Source organism: Eucyclogobius newberryi, unplaced genomic scaffold (assembly GCF_026437365.1).
Source record: "Eucyclogobius newberryi isolate DKJ021-1_F unplaced genomic scaffold, fEucNew1.0.hap1 SCAF_67, whole genome shotgun sequence".
Lineage (NCBI taxonomy): Eukaryota > Metazoa > Chordata > Actinopteri > Gobiiformes > Gobiidae > Eucyclogobius > Eucyclogobius newberryi.
In genome coordinates this window covers 244813-257953 of record NW_027316356.1, presented here as the reverse complement: position 1 = coordinate 257953, position 13141 = coordinate 244813, and the positions used below count along the sequence as shown (strand labels likewise).

Here is a 13141-nt window from a genome sequence, read left to right as displayed (position 1 = left end):
TATAGCATCTTTGAGGTAGGATGGGGCCATGTCATTTATGGCTTTGTAGGTCAAGAGTAGAATTTTGAATTTGATTCTAGACTCGACGGGGAGCCAGTGAAGAGACTTCAGCACTGGCGTAATGTGCTCTCTTCTTTTTGTTCCTGTTAGTAATCTTGCTGCTGCATTTTGAACCAGTTGAAAGCTTTTTATGGAGCTTTTAGGACACGCTGCAAGCAGGGAGTTACAGTAGTCTAATCTAGTCGTTACAAATGCATGGATCGGCATCACTTTTAGGCAGGATTCTTCTGATTTTGGCTCTTGTTGCGCAAATGGAAATAGGCTGTTTTACAAGCTTGATTTAAATGAGCTTTAAATGAGAGCTCCTGGTCAAATAAGACTCCAAGGTTTCTTACAGTAGAACTGGAGGCTACACTGACATTGTCCAGTGTGACTATCTGCTCAGATAGAGCGTCTCGTAGATGCTTAGGGCCAAGCACAATGACCTCGGTTTTTTCAGGGTTAAGAAGCAGGTAGTTTAGTGTCATCCAGGTTTTTATCTCCTTCACACAAGCACTAAGTCTGTCTACTTGATCGCTCTGATCAGGTTTCATTGATAAATACAGCTGAGTGTCATCTGCATAGCAGTGGAAGTTAATGTCATGCTTTCTGATAATGTTGCCTAATGGTAGCATATAAAGAGTAAACAGAATTGGACCGAGTACCGAACCCTGTGGCACACCGTAAATTACTTTAGAGCTTGGTGAGGAGCTCTGGTTTACATTAACAAATTGGAACCTATCAGATAGATAGGATTTAAACCAGCTGAGGGCTGTTCCTCCAACACCTACATCACATTCTAACCTCTGCAGTAGAATGTTGTGGTCAATGGTGTCAAACGCTGCGCTGAGGTCCAACAGGACCAGGATTGAGACCAGTCCATCGTCAGCGGCTAATAACAAATCATTTGTGACTTTAACTAGTGCAGTTTCAGTGCTGTGGTGGGCTCTGAACCCTGACTGGAAAACTTCAAATAAGTTATTGTCCTGCAGGTGGCGACAAAGCTGTTTTACTACAACTTTTTCAAGGATTTTAGAGACGAAGGGAAGATTTGAAATAGGTCTGTAGTTTACCAATAGGTCGGGATCTAGATTAGGCTTTTTCAAAAGAGGTTTAATGACTGCATGTTTGAAGGACTGTGGAACATAGCCACTTTGGAGTGAAGTATTTATTATATTAAGAATAGGGTCTATAATTAGGGGAAGAATGTCTTTGAGGAGTCTGCTTGGAATGGGGTCTAGGACACAAGTTGAGCTTTTAGAGGACATAATGGCTGAAGTTATCTCTGCTTGATCAACAGCTGTGAACCTTTCTAAGTTTACAGGTGGATTTATATGGGACGTTAGATTTACAGCTTGGGCTAGTTCAGGGCTAATAGCGGGGGTAATTTCATCTAATTTATCTCTGATTGTTTTTATTTTATTGTTAAAAAATCTGAAGGGGAGGGGCGTCTGAAGGGGAGGGGCATCTGAAGGGGAGGGGCGTCTGAAGGGGAGGGGCGTCTGAAGGGGAGGGGCATCTGAAGGGGAGGGGCGTCTGAAGGGGAGGGGCGTCTGAAGGGGAGGGGCATCTGAAGGGGAGGGGCGTCTGAAGGGGAGGGGCGTCCGGCGCACGTGACAGGCTCCCGTGTTCGTCCCTGTGGTTTCGTCTTCACAGTTTCACATCGGTCGAGTTGCAGTTTGTGAAGAAAATTGGACAAATAAAAGTTGAAAATCCCTCTGTGATGTCATCAAAAAGCGCCGTTCCGTCAAAAATGCAGAGGAAATCTGCAACAAGCATCTTTTTTATGGAAGTTTAAACAAGTTCACAAAACAAAGGCGTTTTCAAGTGTGATTATTTGTCAAATTGTAAATATTGTATGATTTAAACGTTTCCGTCTGTGTCACATCTTCAAACCAGGAAGTGACATCATGAACCGTTCAAAGATCATTTATTGAACGTCATTTCCTTTGCAGTTTTTTCCTCGGTGACGCTGCGGCTGCTGCGAGTGAACCGCGGAAACATGTGGATGTTCAACGACTCAGTCCTGGTTGTCAGCCAATCAGCAGGTGCCACGCCCTTCTGACCCGTCCTGACTCTGAACTGTTTTGACTCGTCGTGACTCTGCGGTAGAAAAGTTTTGACTCGTCGTGACTCTGCGGTAGAACAGTTTAGACTCGTCGTGACTCTGCGGTAGAAAAGTTTTGACTCGTCGTGACTCTGTGGTAGAACAGTTTAGACTCGTCGTGACTCTGTGGTTGGTCTCAGGGGCGTCCGGTGTGGAGCCGCTGCTGCAGTTGCCCAGCTCCGGGCTCAATCTGACCACAGACGAGGCTCTGTCGGCGGTCACAGCCTTCGTGAACAGTCCCTCTCTCTCAGCAGCAGAGGGCACCCTGCTCCACACCATGGGCATCGTCCACACAAGCGCAGGTAAACCAGGACGAGTCACTGTCCAAACACAGATACACAATGAAACAAAAACAACAGAAACAGTCCTTGAACGTGTGTGTGTGTGTGTGTGTGTGTGTGTTGTCTGCAGGACTCTCGTGTGTGGAGTTGACCCCTGTGGCCTCGGCCTCGGTGCAGCTCCTGACCTCAGGCTCTTCTCTGGTCTCTGGTCCCGTCCACATGAGGCTCCCTCTGTGTGAGAGCTGTGGTCTGCAGGAGGGCGAGCACGTGCCGGCCTGGAGCCTCAACCACACCACAGGTACGCAACCACACCACAGGTACGCAACCACACCCACAGGTACGCAATATCGGCTTCAGTAGTACATGTATACTGCAGTACGTGTATACTGAAGAAGATACTGCGGTACATGTATCTTGCAGTACATGTATTCAGCAGTACATGTATCTTGCAGTACATGTATCCTGCAGTATACATGTACTAGTCTACATGTATCCTGTAGTACATGTATCCTGCAGTACATGTATCCTGCAGTACATGTTTTCTGCAGTACATGTATTCAGCAGTATACATGTACTAGTATACATGTATCCTGTAGTATATGTATCCTGCAGTACATGTATCCTGCAGTACATGTATTCTGCAGTACATGTATCTTGCAGTACATGTATTCAGCAGTATACATGTACTAGTATACATGTATCCTGTAGTACATGTATCCTGCCGTACATGTATTCTGCAATACATGTATCTTTCAGTACATGTATCCTGCAGTATACATGTACTAGTATACATGTATCCTGTAGTATATGTATCCTGCAGTACATGTATCCTGCAGTACATGTATTCTGCAGTACATGTATCTTTCAGTACATGTATCCTGCAGTATACATGTACTAGTATACATGTATCCTGTAGTACATGTATCCTGCAGTACATGTATCCTGCAGTACATGTATCCTGCAGTACATGTATACTGCAGGATACATGTACTGCAGGATACATGTACTACAGGGTACATGTATACTAGTACATGTATACTAGTACATGTATCCTGCAGTACATGAATACTGCAGGATACATGTATACTAGTACATGTATCCTGCAGGATACATGTACTGCAGGATACATGTACTGCAGGATACATGTATACTAGTACATGTATCCTGCAGTATACATGTACTAGTATACATGTATCCTGTAGTACATGTATCCTGCAGTACATGTATCCTGCAGTACATGTATCCTGCAGTACATGTATACTGCAGGATACATGTACTGCAGGATACATGTACTACAGGGTACATGTATACTAGTACATGTATACTAGTACATGTATCCTGCAGTACATGAATACTGCAGGATACATGTATACTAGTACATGTATCCTGCAGGATACATGTACTGCAGGATACATGTACTGCAGGATACATGTATACTAGTACATGTATCCTGCAGGATACATGTACTGCTGGATACATGTATACTAGTACATGTATACTGCAGGATACATGTACTGCAGGATACATGTATACTAGTACATGTATACTGCAGGATACATGTACTGCAGGATACATGTATACTAGTACATGTATACTGCAGGATACATGTACTGCAGGATACATGTATACTAGTACATGTATACTGCAGGATACATGTACTGCAGGATACATGTATACTAGTACATGTATACTGCAGGATACATGTACTGCAGTAGTTCCGTGGTTTATTTTGAGCCCTGAGAGAACGTTCTCCAGGATCCGGTGAAATCGATGCCTTTTAGAGCTGTGAAAGCCGAGGTTCATCAGAGGTCATCAGAGGTCATCAGAGGTCATCAGAGGTCACGTCTCCACGGCTGCTTCTGGCACGTGTTGAGCTTCTGCGTTCAGCCTCGGAGCGACGGACTCAACAGCAGCGTTTCATCTTCAAAAGAACAAAACACCCACGTCAACATCACCGACGCTCAACATGAAACACAGTTATGAAACACAAACGCACGGAGTCTCTCCAAGTCCGGTTTACACGCTATAGTTTAGATTGTGACAATGTTTTTTAGATGGTAAAAAGATCTTTTTGAGACGCTCTGAGTCTCACTGTGTGTCTCCTTGTCCTCAGGAGGACACAGATCTGTTTGAGACGCTCTGAGTCTCACTGTGTGTCTCCTCGTGTGTGTCTCCTCGTCCTCAGGGGGCTGGATGAGGGCCGGTCTGGGCACCGTGGAGTCCTTCGATGGGGGACTTGTGTGGACGTTCACAGCTCCGCACCTCGGCCACTGGATGGCAGCACCTGTCACTCCCGCCAGAGGTTTGTCCACTAAAAGTCACTTACAGCAGGAGTAAGAGCCATGTTTCTGACCTCTGTTGTGACCTCTGTTCTGACCTTCTGACCTGGTGTTCTGACCTCGTGTTTTGACCTCGTGTTCTGACCTGGTGTTCTGACCTCGTGTTCTGACCTGGTGTTCTGACCTCGTGTTTTGACCTCGTGTTCTGACCTCGTGTTCTGACCTCGTGTTTTGACCTCGTGTTCTGACCTCGTGTTTTGACCTCGTGTTCTGACCTCGTGTTTTGACCTCGTGTTTTGACCTTGTGTTCTGACCTCTGTTCTGACCTTTAGGATTCAGGCTGGACCAGGTGGACTTCATCCTTCGTCACGGCTCGTTCCTGATGATACTTTTGGGTTCGACTCTGGCAGTGGCTGTTTGCCTCGTGCTCGGGCTCCTGTGCCATCCCAGGTACTGAGCGGTCACACGTCTGAGCGGTCACACGTCTGAGCGGTCACACGTCTGAGCGGTCACACGTCTGAACGGTCACACGTCTGAGCGGTCACACGTCTGAGCGGTCACACGTCTGAGCGGTCACACGTCTGAGCGGTCACACGTCTGAGCGGTCACACGTCTGAGCGGTCACACGTCTGAGCGGTCACACGTCTAAGCGGTCACACGTCTAAGCGGTCACACGTCTGAGCGGTCACACGTCTGAGCGGTCACACGTCTGAACGGTCACACGTCTGAGCGGTCACACGTCTGAGCGGTCACACGTCTGAACGGTCACACGTCTGAGCGGTCACACGTCTAAGCGGTCACACGTCTAAGCGGTCACACGTCTGAGCGGTCACACGTCTGAGCGGTCACACGTCTGAACGGTCACACGTCTGAGCGGTCACACGTCTGAGCGGTCACACGTCTGAGCGGTCACACGTCTAAGCGGTCACACGTCTGCGGTCACATGTGCGGTCACGTGTGCGGTCACGTGTGCGGTCACGTGTGCGGTCACGTGTGCGGTCACATGGGCGGTCACGTCTGCGGTCACATGTGCGGTCACATGGGCGGTCACGTGTGCGGTCACGTGTGCGGTCACGTGTGCGGTCACATGGGCGGTCACGTCTGCGGTCACATGTGCGGTCACGTGTGCGGTCACATATGCGGTCACGTGTGCGGTCACATATGCGGTCACGTGTGCGGTCACGTGTGCGGTCACATGTGCGGTCACATGGGCGGTCACGTGTGCGGTCACATGTGCGGTCACGTCTGCGGTCACATGTGCGGTCACATGTGCGGTCACATGGGCGGTCACGTGTGCGGTCACATGGGCGGTCACGTGTGCGGTCACATGGGCGGTCACGTGTGCGGTCACATGTGCGGTCACGTGTGCGGTCACGTGTGCGGTCACATGTGCGGTCACATGGGCGGTCACGTGTGCGGTCACGTGTGCGGTCACGTGTGCGGTCACATGGGCGGTCACGTCTGCGGTCACATGTGCGGTCATGTGTGCGGTCACATATGCGGTCACGTGTGCGGTCACGTGTGCGGTCACATGTGCGGTCACATGGGCGGTCACGTGTGCGGTCACATGTGCGGTCACGTCTGCGGTCACATGTGCGGTCACATGTGCGGTCACATGGGCGGTCACGTGTGCGGTCACATGGGCGGTCACGTGTGCGGTCACATGTGCGGTCACATGTGCGGTCACGTGTGCGGTCACGTGTGCGGTCACGTGTGCGGTCACGTGTGCGGTCACATGTGCGGTCACATGGGCGGTCACGTGTGCGGTCACGTGTGCGGTCACGTGTGCGGTCACATGGGCGGTCACGTCTGCGGTCACATGTGCGGTCACGTGTGCGGTCACATATGCGGTCACGTGTGCGGTCACGTGTGCGGTCACGTGTGCGGTCACATGTGCGGTCACATGTGCGGTCACGTGTGCGGTCACGTGTGCGGTCACGTCTGCGGTCACATGTGCGGTCACATGTGCGGTCACGTGTGCGGTCACGTGTGCGGTCACGTCTGCGGTCACGTGTGCGGTCACGTGTGCGGTCACATGTGCGGTCACATATGCGGTCACGTGTGCGGTCACGTGTGCGGTCACGTCTGCGGTCACATGTGCGGTCACGTGTGCGGTCACATATGCGGTCACGTGTGCGGTCACATATGCGGTCACGTGTGCGGTCACGTGTGCGGTCACATGTGCGGTCACATGGGCGGTCACGTGTGCGGTCACATGTGCGGTCACGTCTGCGGTCACATGTGCGGTCACATGTGCGGTCACATGGGCGGTCACGTGTGCGGTCACATGGGCGGTCACGTGTGCGGTCACATGGGCGGTCACGTGTGCGGTCACATGTGCGGTCACGTGTGCGGTCACGTGTGCGGTCACATGTGCGGTCACATGGGCGGTCACGTGTGCGGTCACGTGTGCGGTCACGTGTGCGGTCACATGGGCGGTCACGTCTGCGGTCACATGTGCGGTCATGTGTGCGGTCACATATGCGGTCACGTGTGCGGTCACGTGTGCGGTCACATGTGCGGTCACATGGGCGGTCACGTGTGCGGTCACATGTGCGGTCACGTCTGCGGTCACATGTGCGGTCACATGTGCGGTCACATGGGCGGTCACGTGTGCGGTCACATGGGCGGTCACGTGTGCGGTCACATGTGCGGTCACATGTGCGGTCACGTGTGCGGTCACGTGTGCGGTCACGTGTGCGGTCACGTGTGCGGTCACATGTGCGGTCACATGGGCGGTCACGTGTGCGGTCACGTGTGCGGTCACGTGTGCGGTCACATGGGCGGTCACGTCTGCGGTCACATGTGCGGTCACGTGTGCGGTCACATATGCGGTCACGTGTGCGGTCACGTGTGCGGTCACGTGTGCGGTCACATGTGCGGTCACATGGGCGGTCACGTGTGCGGTCACATGGGCGGTCACATGTCACATGTAGGTTACCGTGTCCCTGGGCTGCTCACATATTATTTATGCGGCTGATGCTTCATAAATATTCCATGTTCCTCTGAAGCTGCAGCTGCTTTAGAACCAAAGAGAAAACTGAAAATGTTCTTTACGTCGACTCAGCGTCTTTTCTAAACGTGATGAAGCGGCTTTTGTCACGTGTGATTGACATGTTCATGTGCAGACAAACACGGGACAAACACGGGACAAACACAGGACACGTCGCGTCTCTCACGGTCTCGTCTCTCACGGTCTCGTCTCTCACGGTCTCGTCTCTCACGGTCTCGTCTTTCACGGTCGCGTCTCTCACGGTCGCGTCTCTCACACGGTCGCGTCTCTCACGGTCTCGTCTCTCACGGTCGCGTCTCTCACGGTCGCGTCTCTCACACGGTCGCGTCTCTCACGGTCTCGTCTCTCACGGTCGCGTCTCTCACGGTCGCGTCTCTCACACGGTCGCGTCTCTCACGGTCGCGTCTCTCACGGTCGCGTCTCTCACGGTCGCGTCTCTCATGGTCTTGTCTCTCACACGGTCGCGTCTTTCACGGTCGCGTCTCTCACAGACGTCTCTCACAGACGTCTCTCACGGTCTCGTCTCTCACGGTCTCGGCTCTCATGTCGCGTCTCTCACGGTCTCGTCTCTCACGGTCTCGTCTCTCACGGTCTCGTCTTTCACGGTCTTGTCTCTCACACGGTCGCGTCTTTCACGGTCGCGTCTCTCACAGACGTCTCTCACGGTCTCGTCTCTCACGGTCTCGGCTCTCACGGTCGCGTCTCTCACGGTCGCGTCTCTCACGGTCGCGTCTCTCACGGTCGCGTCTCTCACGGTCGCGTCTCTCTCACGGTCGCGTCTCTCACGGTCGCGTCTCTCACGGTCGCGTCTCTCACACGGTCGCGTCTCTCATGGTCGCGTCTCTCTCACGGTCGCGTCTCTCACGGTCGCGTCTCTCACGGTCGCGTCTCTCATGGTCTTGTCTCTCACACGGTCGCGTCTTTCACGGTCGCGTCTCTCACAGACGTCTCTCACGGTCTCGTCTCTCACGGTCTCGGCTCTCATGTCGCGTCTCTCACGGTCTCGTCTCTCACGGTCTCGTCTCTCACGGTCGCGTCTCTCACGGTCGCGTCTCTCACACGGTCGCGTCTCTCACGGTCGCGTCTCTCTCACGGTCGCGTCTCTCACGGTCGCGTCTCTCACGGTCGCGTCTCTCACGGTCGCGTCTCTCACACGGTCGCGTCTCTCACACGGTCGCGTCTCTCTAAAGGTCGCGTCTCTCTCACGGTCGCGTCTCTCTCACGGTCGCGTCTCTCTCACGGTCGCGTCTCTCTCACGGTCGCGTCTCTCACACGGTCGCGTCTCTCACGGTCGCGTCTCTCTCACGGTCGCGTCTCTCACGGTCGCGTCTCTCTCACGGTCGCGTCTCTCTCACGGTCGCGTCTCTCTCACGGTCGCGTCTCTCTCACGGTCGCGTCTCTCTCACGGTCGCGTCTCTTACAGTCATCTCTCACGGTCTCGTCTCTCACGGTCTCGTCTCTCACGGTCTCGTCTCTCACGGTCGCGTCTCTCACGATCGCGTCTCTCACGGTATCGTCTCTCACGGTCTCGTCTCTGTGATGAAATGTAAATATATGATTATATTTCTGTGATGTATTTTATCAGCATAATTAGTCTAAGAGAAAAATGGCATATGTGAAAAACTGCATTTGTGAAGGTATCGTAAAGATGGGCCAGAGGAATGTTTACCCCTAGGGAGGGGGGTAACACCCCAGGGGAGTTAGGTAAACATTACCCATGCTTTATCTCTACGGAAAATACCAACTGTTGTAAAAGACAAGTGCCTTGATGTGAAGCTGACCAATGAGAAATGTGACCCGCCTATTCCATAATATCTAATAAAACCAACCTGCATGAGAAAAAACGTCGTGAGACCAAGGAGGGCTATCGTGTTGCTTACAGCAGCCTTGGTGACACGGTTTTTCCTATGCAGCTGCACAAAAGTCTGACGTTTCTGTGTCGTTTTATATTCTAAGTTGAATTGTGTTCTCTGTGTGTTAAGGAATAGCATTGGTGTATGTCTAATTCCATGACAGTCTCTCACGGTCGCGTCTCTCACGGTCTCGTCTCTCACGGTCGCGTCTCTCACGGTCTCGTCTCTCACGGTCTTGTCTTTCACGATCGTGTCTCTCACGGTCTTGTCTCTCACGGTCTTGTCTCTCACGGTCGCGTCTCTCACGGTCTCGTCTCTCACGGTCTAGTCTTTCACGATTGCGTCTCTCACGGTCTTGTCTCTCACGGTCGCGTCTCTCACGGTCGCGTCTCTCACGGTCTCGTCTCTCACGGTCGCGTCTCTCACGGTCTCGTCTCTCACGGTCTCTTCTCTCACGATCGCGTCTCTCACAGTCGTCTCTCACGGTCTCGTCTCTCACGGTTTCTACTCTCACGATCGCGTCTCTCACAGTCGTCTCTCACGGTCTCGTCTCTCACGGTCTCGTCTCTCATGGTCGCGTCTCTCACGGTCGCGTCTCTCACGGTCGTGTCTCTCACGGTCTCGTCTCTCACGGTCTCTTCTCTCACGATTGCGTCTCTCACAGTCGTCTCTCACGGTCTCGTCTCTCACGGTCGCGTCTCTCACGGTCGCGTCTCTCACGGTCTCGTCTCTTACGGTCTCGTCTCTCACGGTCTCGTCTCTCACGATCGCATCTCTCACAGTCGTCTCTCACGGTCTCGTCTCTCACGGTCTCGTCTCTCACGGTCTCTTCTCTCACGATCGCGTCTCTCACAGTCGTCTCTCACGGTCTCGTCTCTCACGGTCGTGTCTCACGGTCGCGTCTCTCACGGTCTCGTCTCTCACGGTCTCGTCTCTCACGGTCGCGTCTCTCACGATCGCATCTCTCACAGTCGTCTCTCACGATCGCGTCTCTCACGGTTTCGTCTCTCACGGTCTCGCCTCTCACGGTCGCATCTCTCACGGTCGCGTCTCTCACGATCGCGTCTCTCACGGTTGCGTCTCTCACGGTCTCGTCTCTCACGGTCTCGTCTCTCACGGTTGCGTCTCTCACGGTCTCTTCTCTCACGATCGCGTCTCTCACAGTCGTCTCTCACGATCGCGTCTCTCACGGTCTCGTCTCTCACGGTCTCGTCTCTCACGGTTGCGTCTCTCACGGTCTCTTCTCTCACGATCGCGTCTCTCACAGTCGTCTCTCACGATCGCGTCTCTCACGGTTGCGTCTCTCACGGTCTCGTCTCTCACGGTCTCGTCTCTCACGGTCTCGTCTCTCACGGTTGCGTCTCTCACGGTCTCTTCTCTCACGGTCGCGTCTCTCACGGTCGCGTCTCTCACGGTCTCGTCTCTCACGGTCTTGTCTCTGGTGTTGAATAGCATCTTACACCTTCTTGTCTTGTGTCTTCCTCAGCGCTTCTCGTAAAGACAAGTCGCGGCGTCCGGCGGTGAACCCACTTCTGTCGGTGAACCCGCTCCTGTCGGTGAAGGACCAGAGCACGTCCACGTGTGAAGACCACACGCTTTTACTCTCGAACGCCGGGGTCGAACGCCACGGCGCGAATTACGACGCCAACGCGGAGCCTCCTCGCGACAGAGACGCCGCGGTCGCTATAAATCTGAACCGTCCCGAACAGCAACCACACGACGGGACGCGGGCGTTCGGGAACGGCTTCTTCTTCTACAACCAGCCCATGGCCGTCCTGCGCGCGCCCGCCTTCGTTCGCGTCGACGAGCAGCCGTGGAGCAAATCCGCGTCGCTGCCACGGATGGGCGCCGAGGACGCACGGGACAACGGGACGGGAAACGCCCACGTCGCTGAAGAACGCGCAGAGGACGCCGCCGAGAGGTCCGAGGCGAAGTCCAGGGCACAGGGCGGTTTTCCCGAGTCGGTGTCCGAGCCGGGAACGCTCGGGCAAACGGCGGTGGCGGCGGCGCAGGGTCCGAGGGCGTGGTTCGTGTCGCTGGAGGGCAAGCCGGCGGCGGAGATCAGGTACAACGTGGAGGAGCAGAGGAGGCGGAGGGAGGCAGACAGCAGCCTGGACTCCGGGCTGGACCTGAGCGAGGGGAACCACGCCAAACGCCAGGTCAAACTGGAGAGGAACGCCACCTTCGTGAAGAAGTCCAGAGATGAGCAAGAGAATGACGAGACGGAGTGAGGCTGTGCGGACGGTGAGGGTCTGTGCGGACGGCGAGAGGCCGTGCGGACGGCGAGAGTCCGTGCGGACGGTGAGGGTCTATGCGGACGGCGAGAGGCCGTGCGGACGGCGAGGGTCTGTGCGGACGGCGAGAGACCGTGCGGACGGCGAGGGTCTGTGCGGACGGCGAGAGTCCGTGCGGACGGTGAGGGTCTGTGCGGACGGCGAGAGTCCGTGCGGATGGCGAGAGTCCGTGCGGACGGTGAGGGTCTGTGCGGACGGTGAGGCGGTTCGTGGAGCTTCAGCCATGTTTTATCGGACGACGACGTTCGGCCAAAATGTTAAAAAAAACACTAATTTTCTCGTTCAAACCGTGCCTGCAGTTTGGTTTTCTTCTCGCATGTTTTACTCCTCGTCACACATTCATTTTAATGTGGAAAAGCTGATTCTGAGGCATCGATTTGAACTAGTTGTGCTTAAAATAAACGTGATTCGCCAGGAAACGTCTTAAAAGAGGGAAAAAGTTGCATTTCCTATACGCCCACTTCAGACCACGCCCCCTTATACTTGTTCAGACCGCACCCCTTCACACCTGTTCAGACCGCGCCCCCTCACACCTGTTCAGACCGCGTCCCCTCACACCTGTTCAGACCGCGCCCCCTCACACCTGTTCAGACCGCGCCCCCTCACACCTGTTCAGACCACGCCCCCTCACACCTGTTCAGACGGCGCCCACTCACACCTGTTAAGACCGCGCCCCTTCACATCTGTTAAGACCACGCCCCCTTACACTTGTTCAGACCGCGCCCCCTCACACCTGTTCAGACCGCGCCCCCTCACACCTGTTCAGACCGCGCCCCCTCACACCTGTTCAGACCACGCCCCCTCACACCTGTTCAGATGGCGCCCCCTCACACCTGTTAAGACCGCGCCCCTTCACATCTGTTAAGACCACGCCCCCTTACACCTGTTCAGACCGCGCCCCCTCAAACCTGTTCAGACCGCGCCCTCTAACACCTGTTCAGACCGCGCCCCCTCACACTTCTTAACCACTTTTTTAAGGTCATAAACACTTGAACAAACGAACCTCGTATTAAAGCGTCTCCAGAACGATCATGATTATTTTATTTTTATGTTTTTTCTTTGATTTGAGCCAGAGTTCTAACTCAACCCCCTCTTGCACTAATCTATTTAACTGAAACTTTGTAATAACGGATAATGCATTATTTTATTGTATTTTATTGTATTTTGTATTGACCTTTTGTACGTAGTGTTGAACTTGTGATAACTGAAATAAAAACTGTTCTAGATTAAGTAACGCTGTGATTCTGGTGCTTTATTTGTCCTGACGATGTGGAG

At 53.6% G+C, this 13141-nt stretch overlaps 1 protein-coding gene across 1 annotated transcript in view; it reads left to right on the top strand.

Moving 5' to 3' along the window:
- LOC140348331 (protein FAM171B-like) overlaps window positions 1–11914 on the top strand; it is a 35436-nt gene extending 23522 nt beyond the window's left edge. Inside the window, exons 5-10 of the mRNA XM_072434328.1 lie at window positions 1995–2087; window positions 2287–2448; window positions 2558–2725; window positions 4613–4729; window positions 5039–5156; window positions 11059–11914. Coding sequence (XP_072290429.1) covers window positions 1995–2087; window positions 2287–2448; window positions 2558–2725; window positions 4613–4729; window positions 5039–5156; window positions 11059–11803 — 1403 coding nt within the window. The 3' untranslated portion in view covers window positions 11804–11914. The remainder of the gene's footprint in view (window positions 1–1994; window positions 2088–2286; window positions 2449–2557; window positions 2726–4612; window positions 4730–5038; window positions 5157–11058) is intronic.
- Window positions 11915–13141: the final 1227 nt, after the last annotated feature.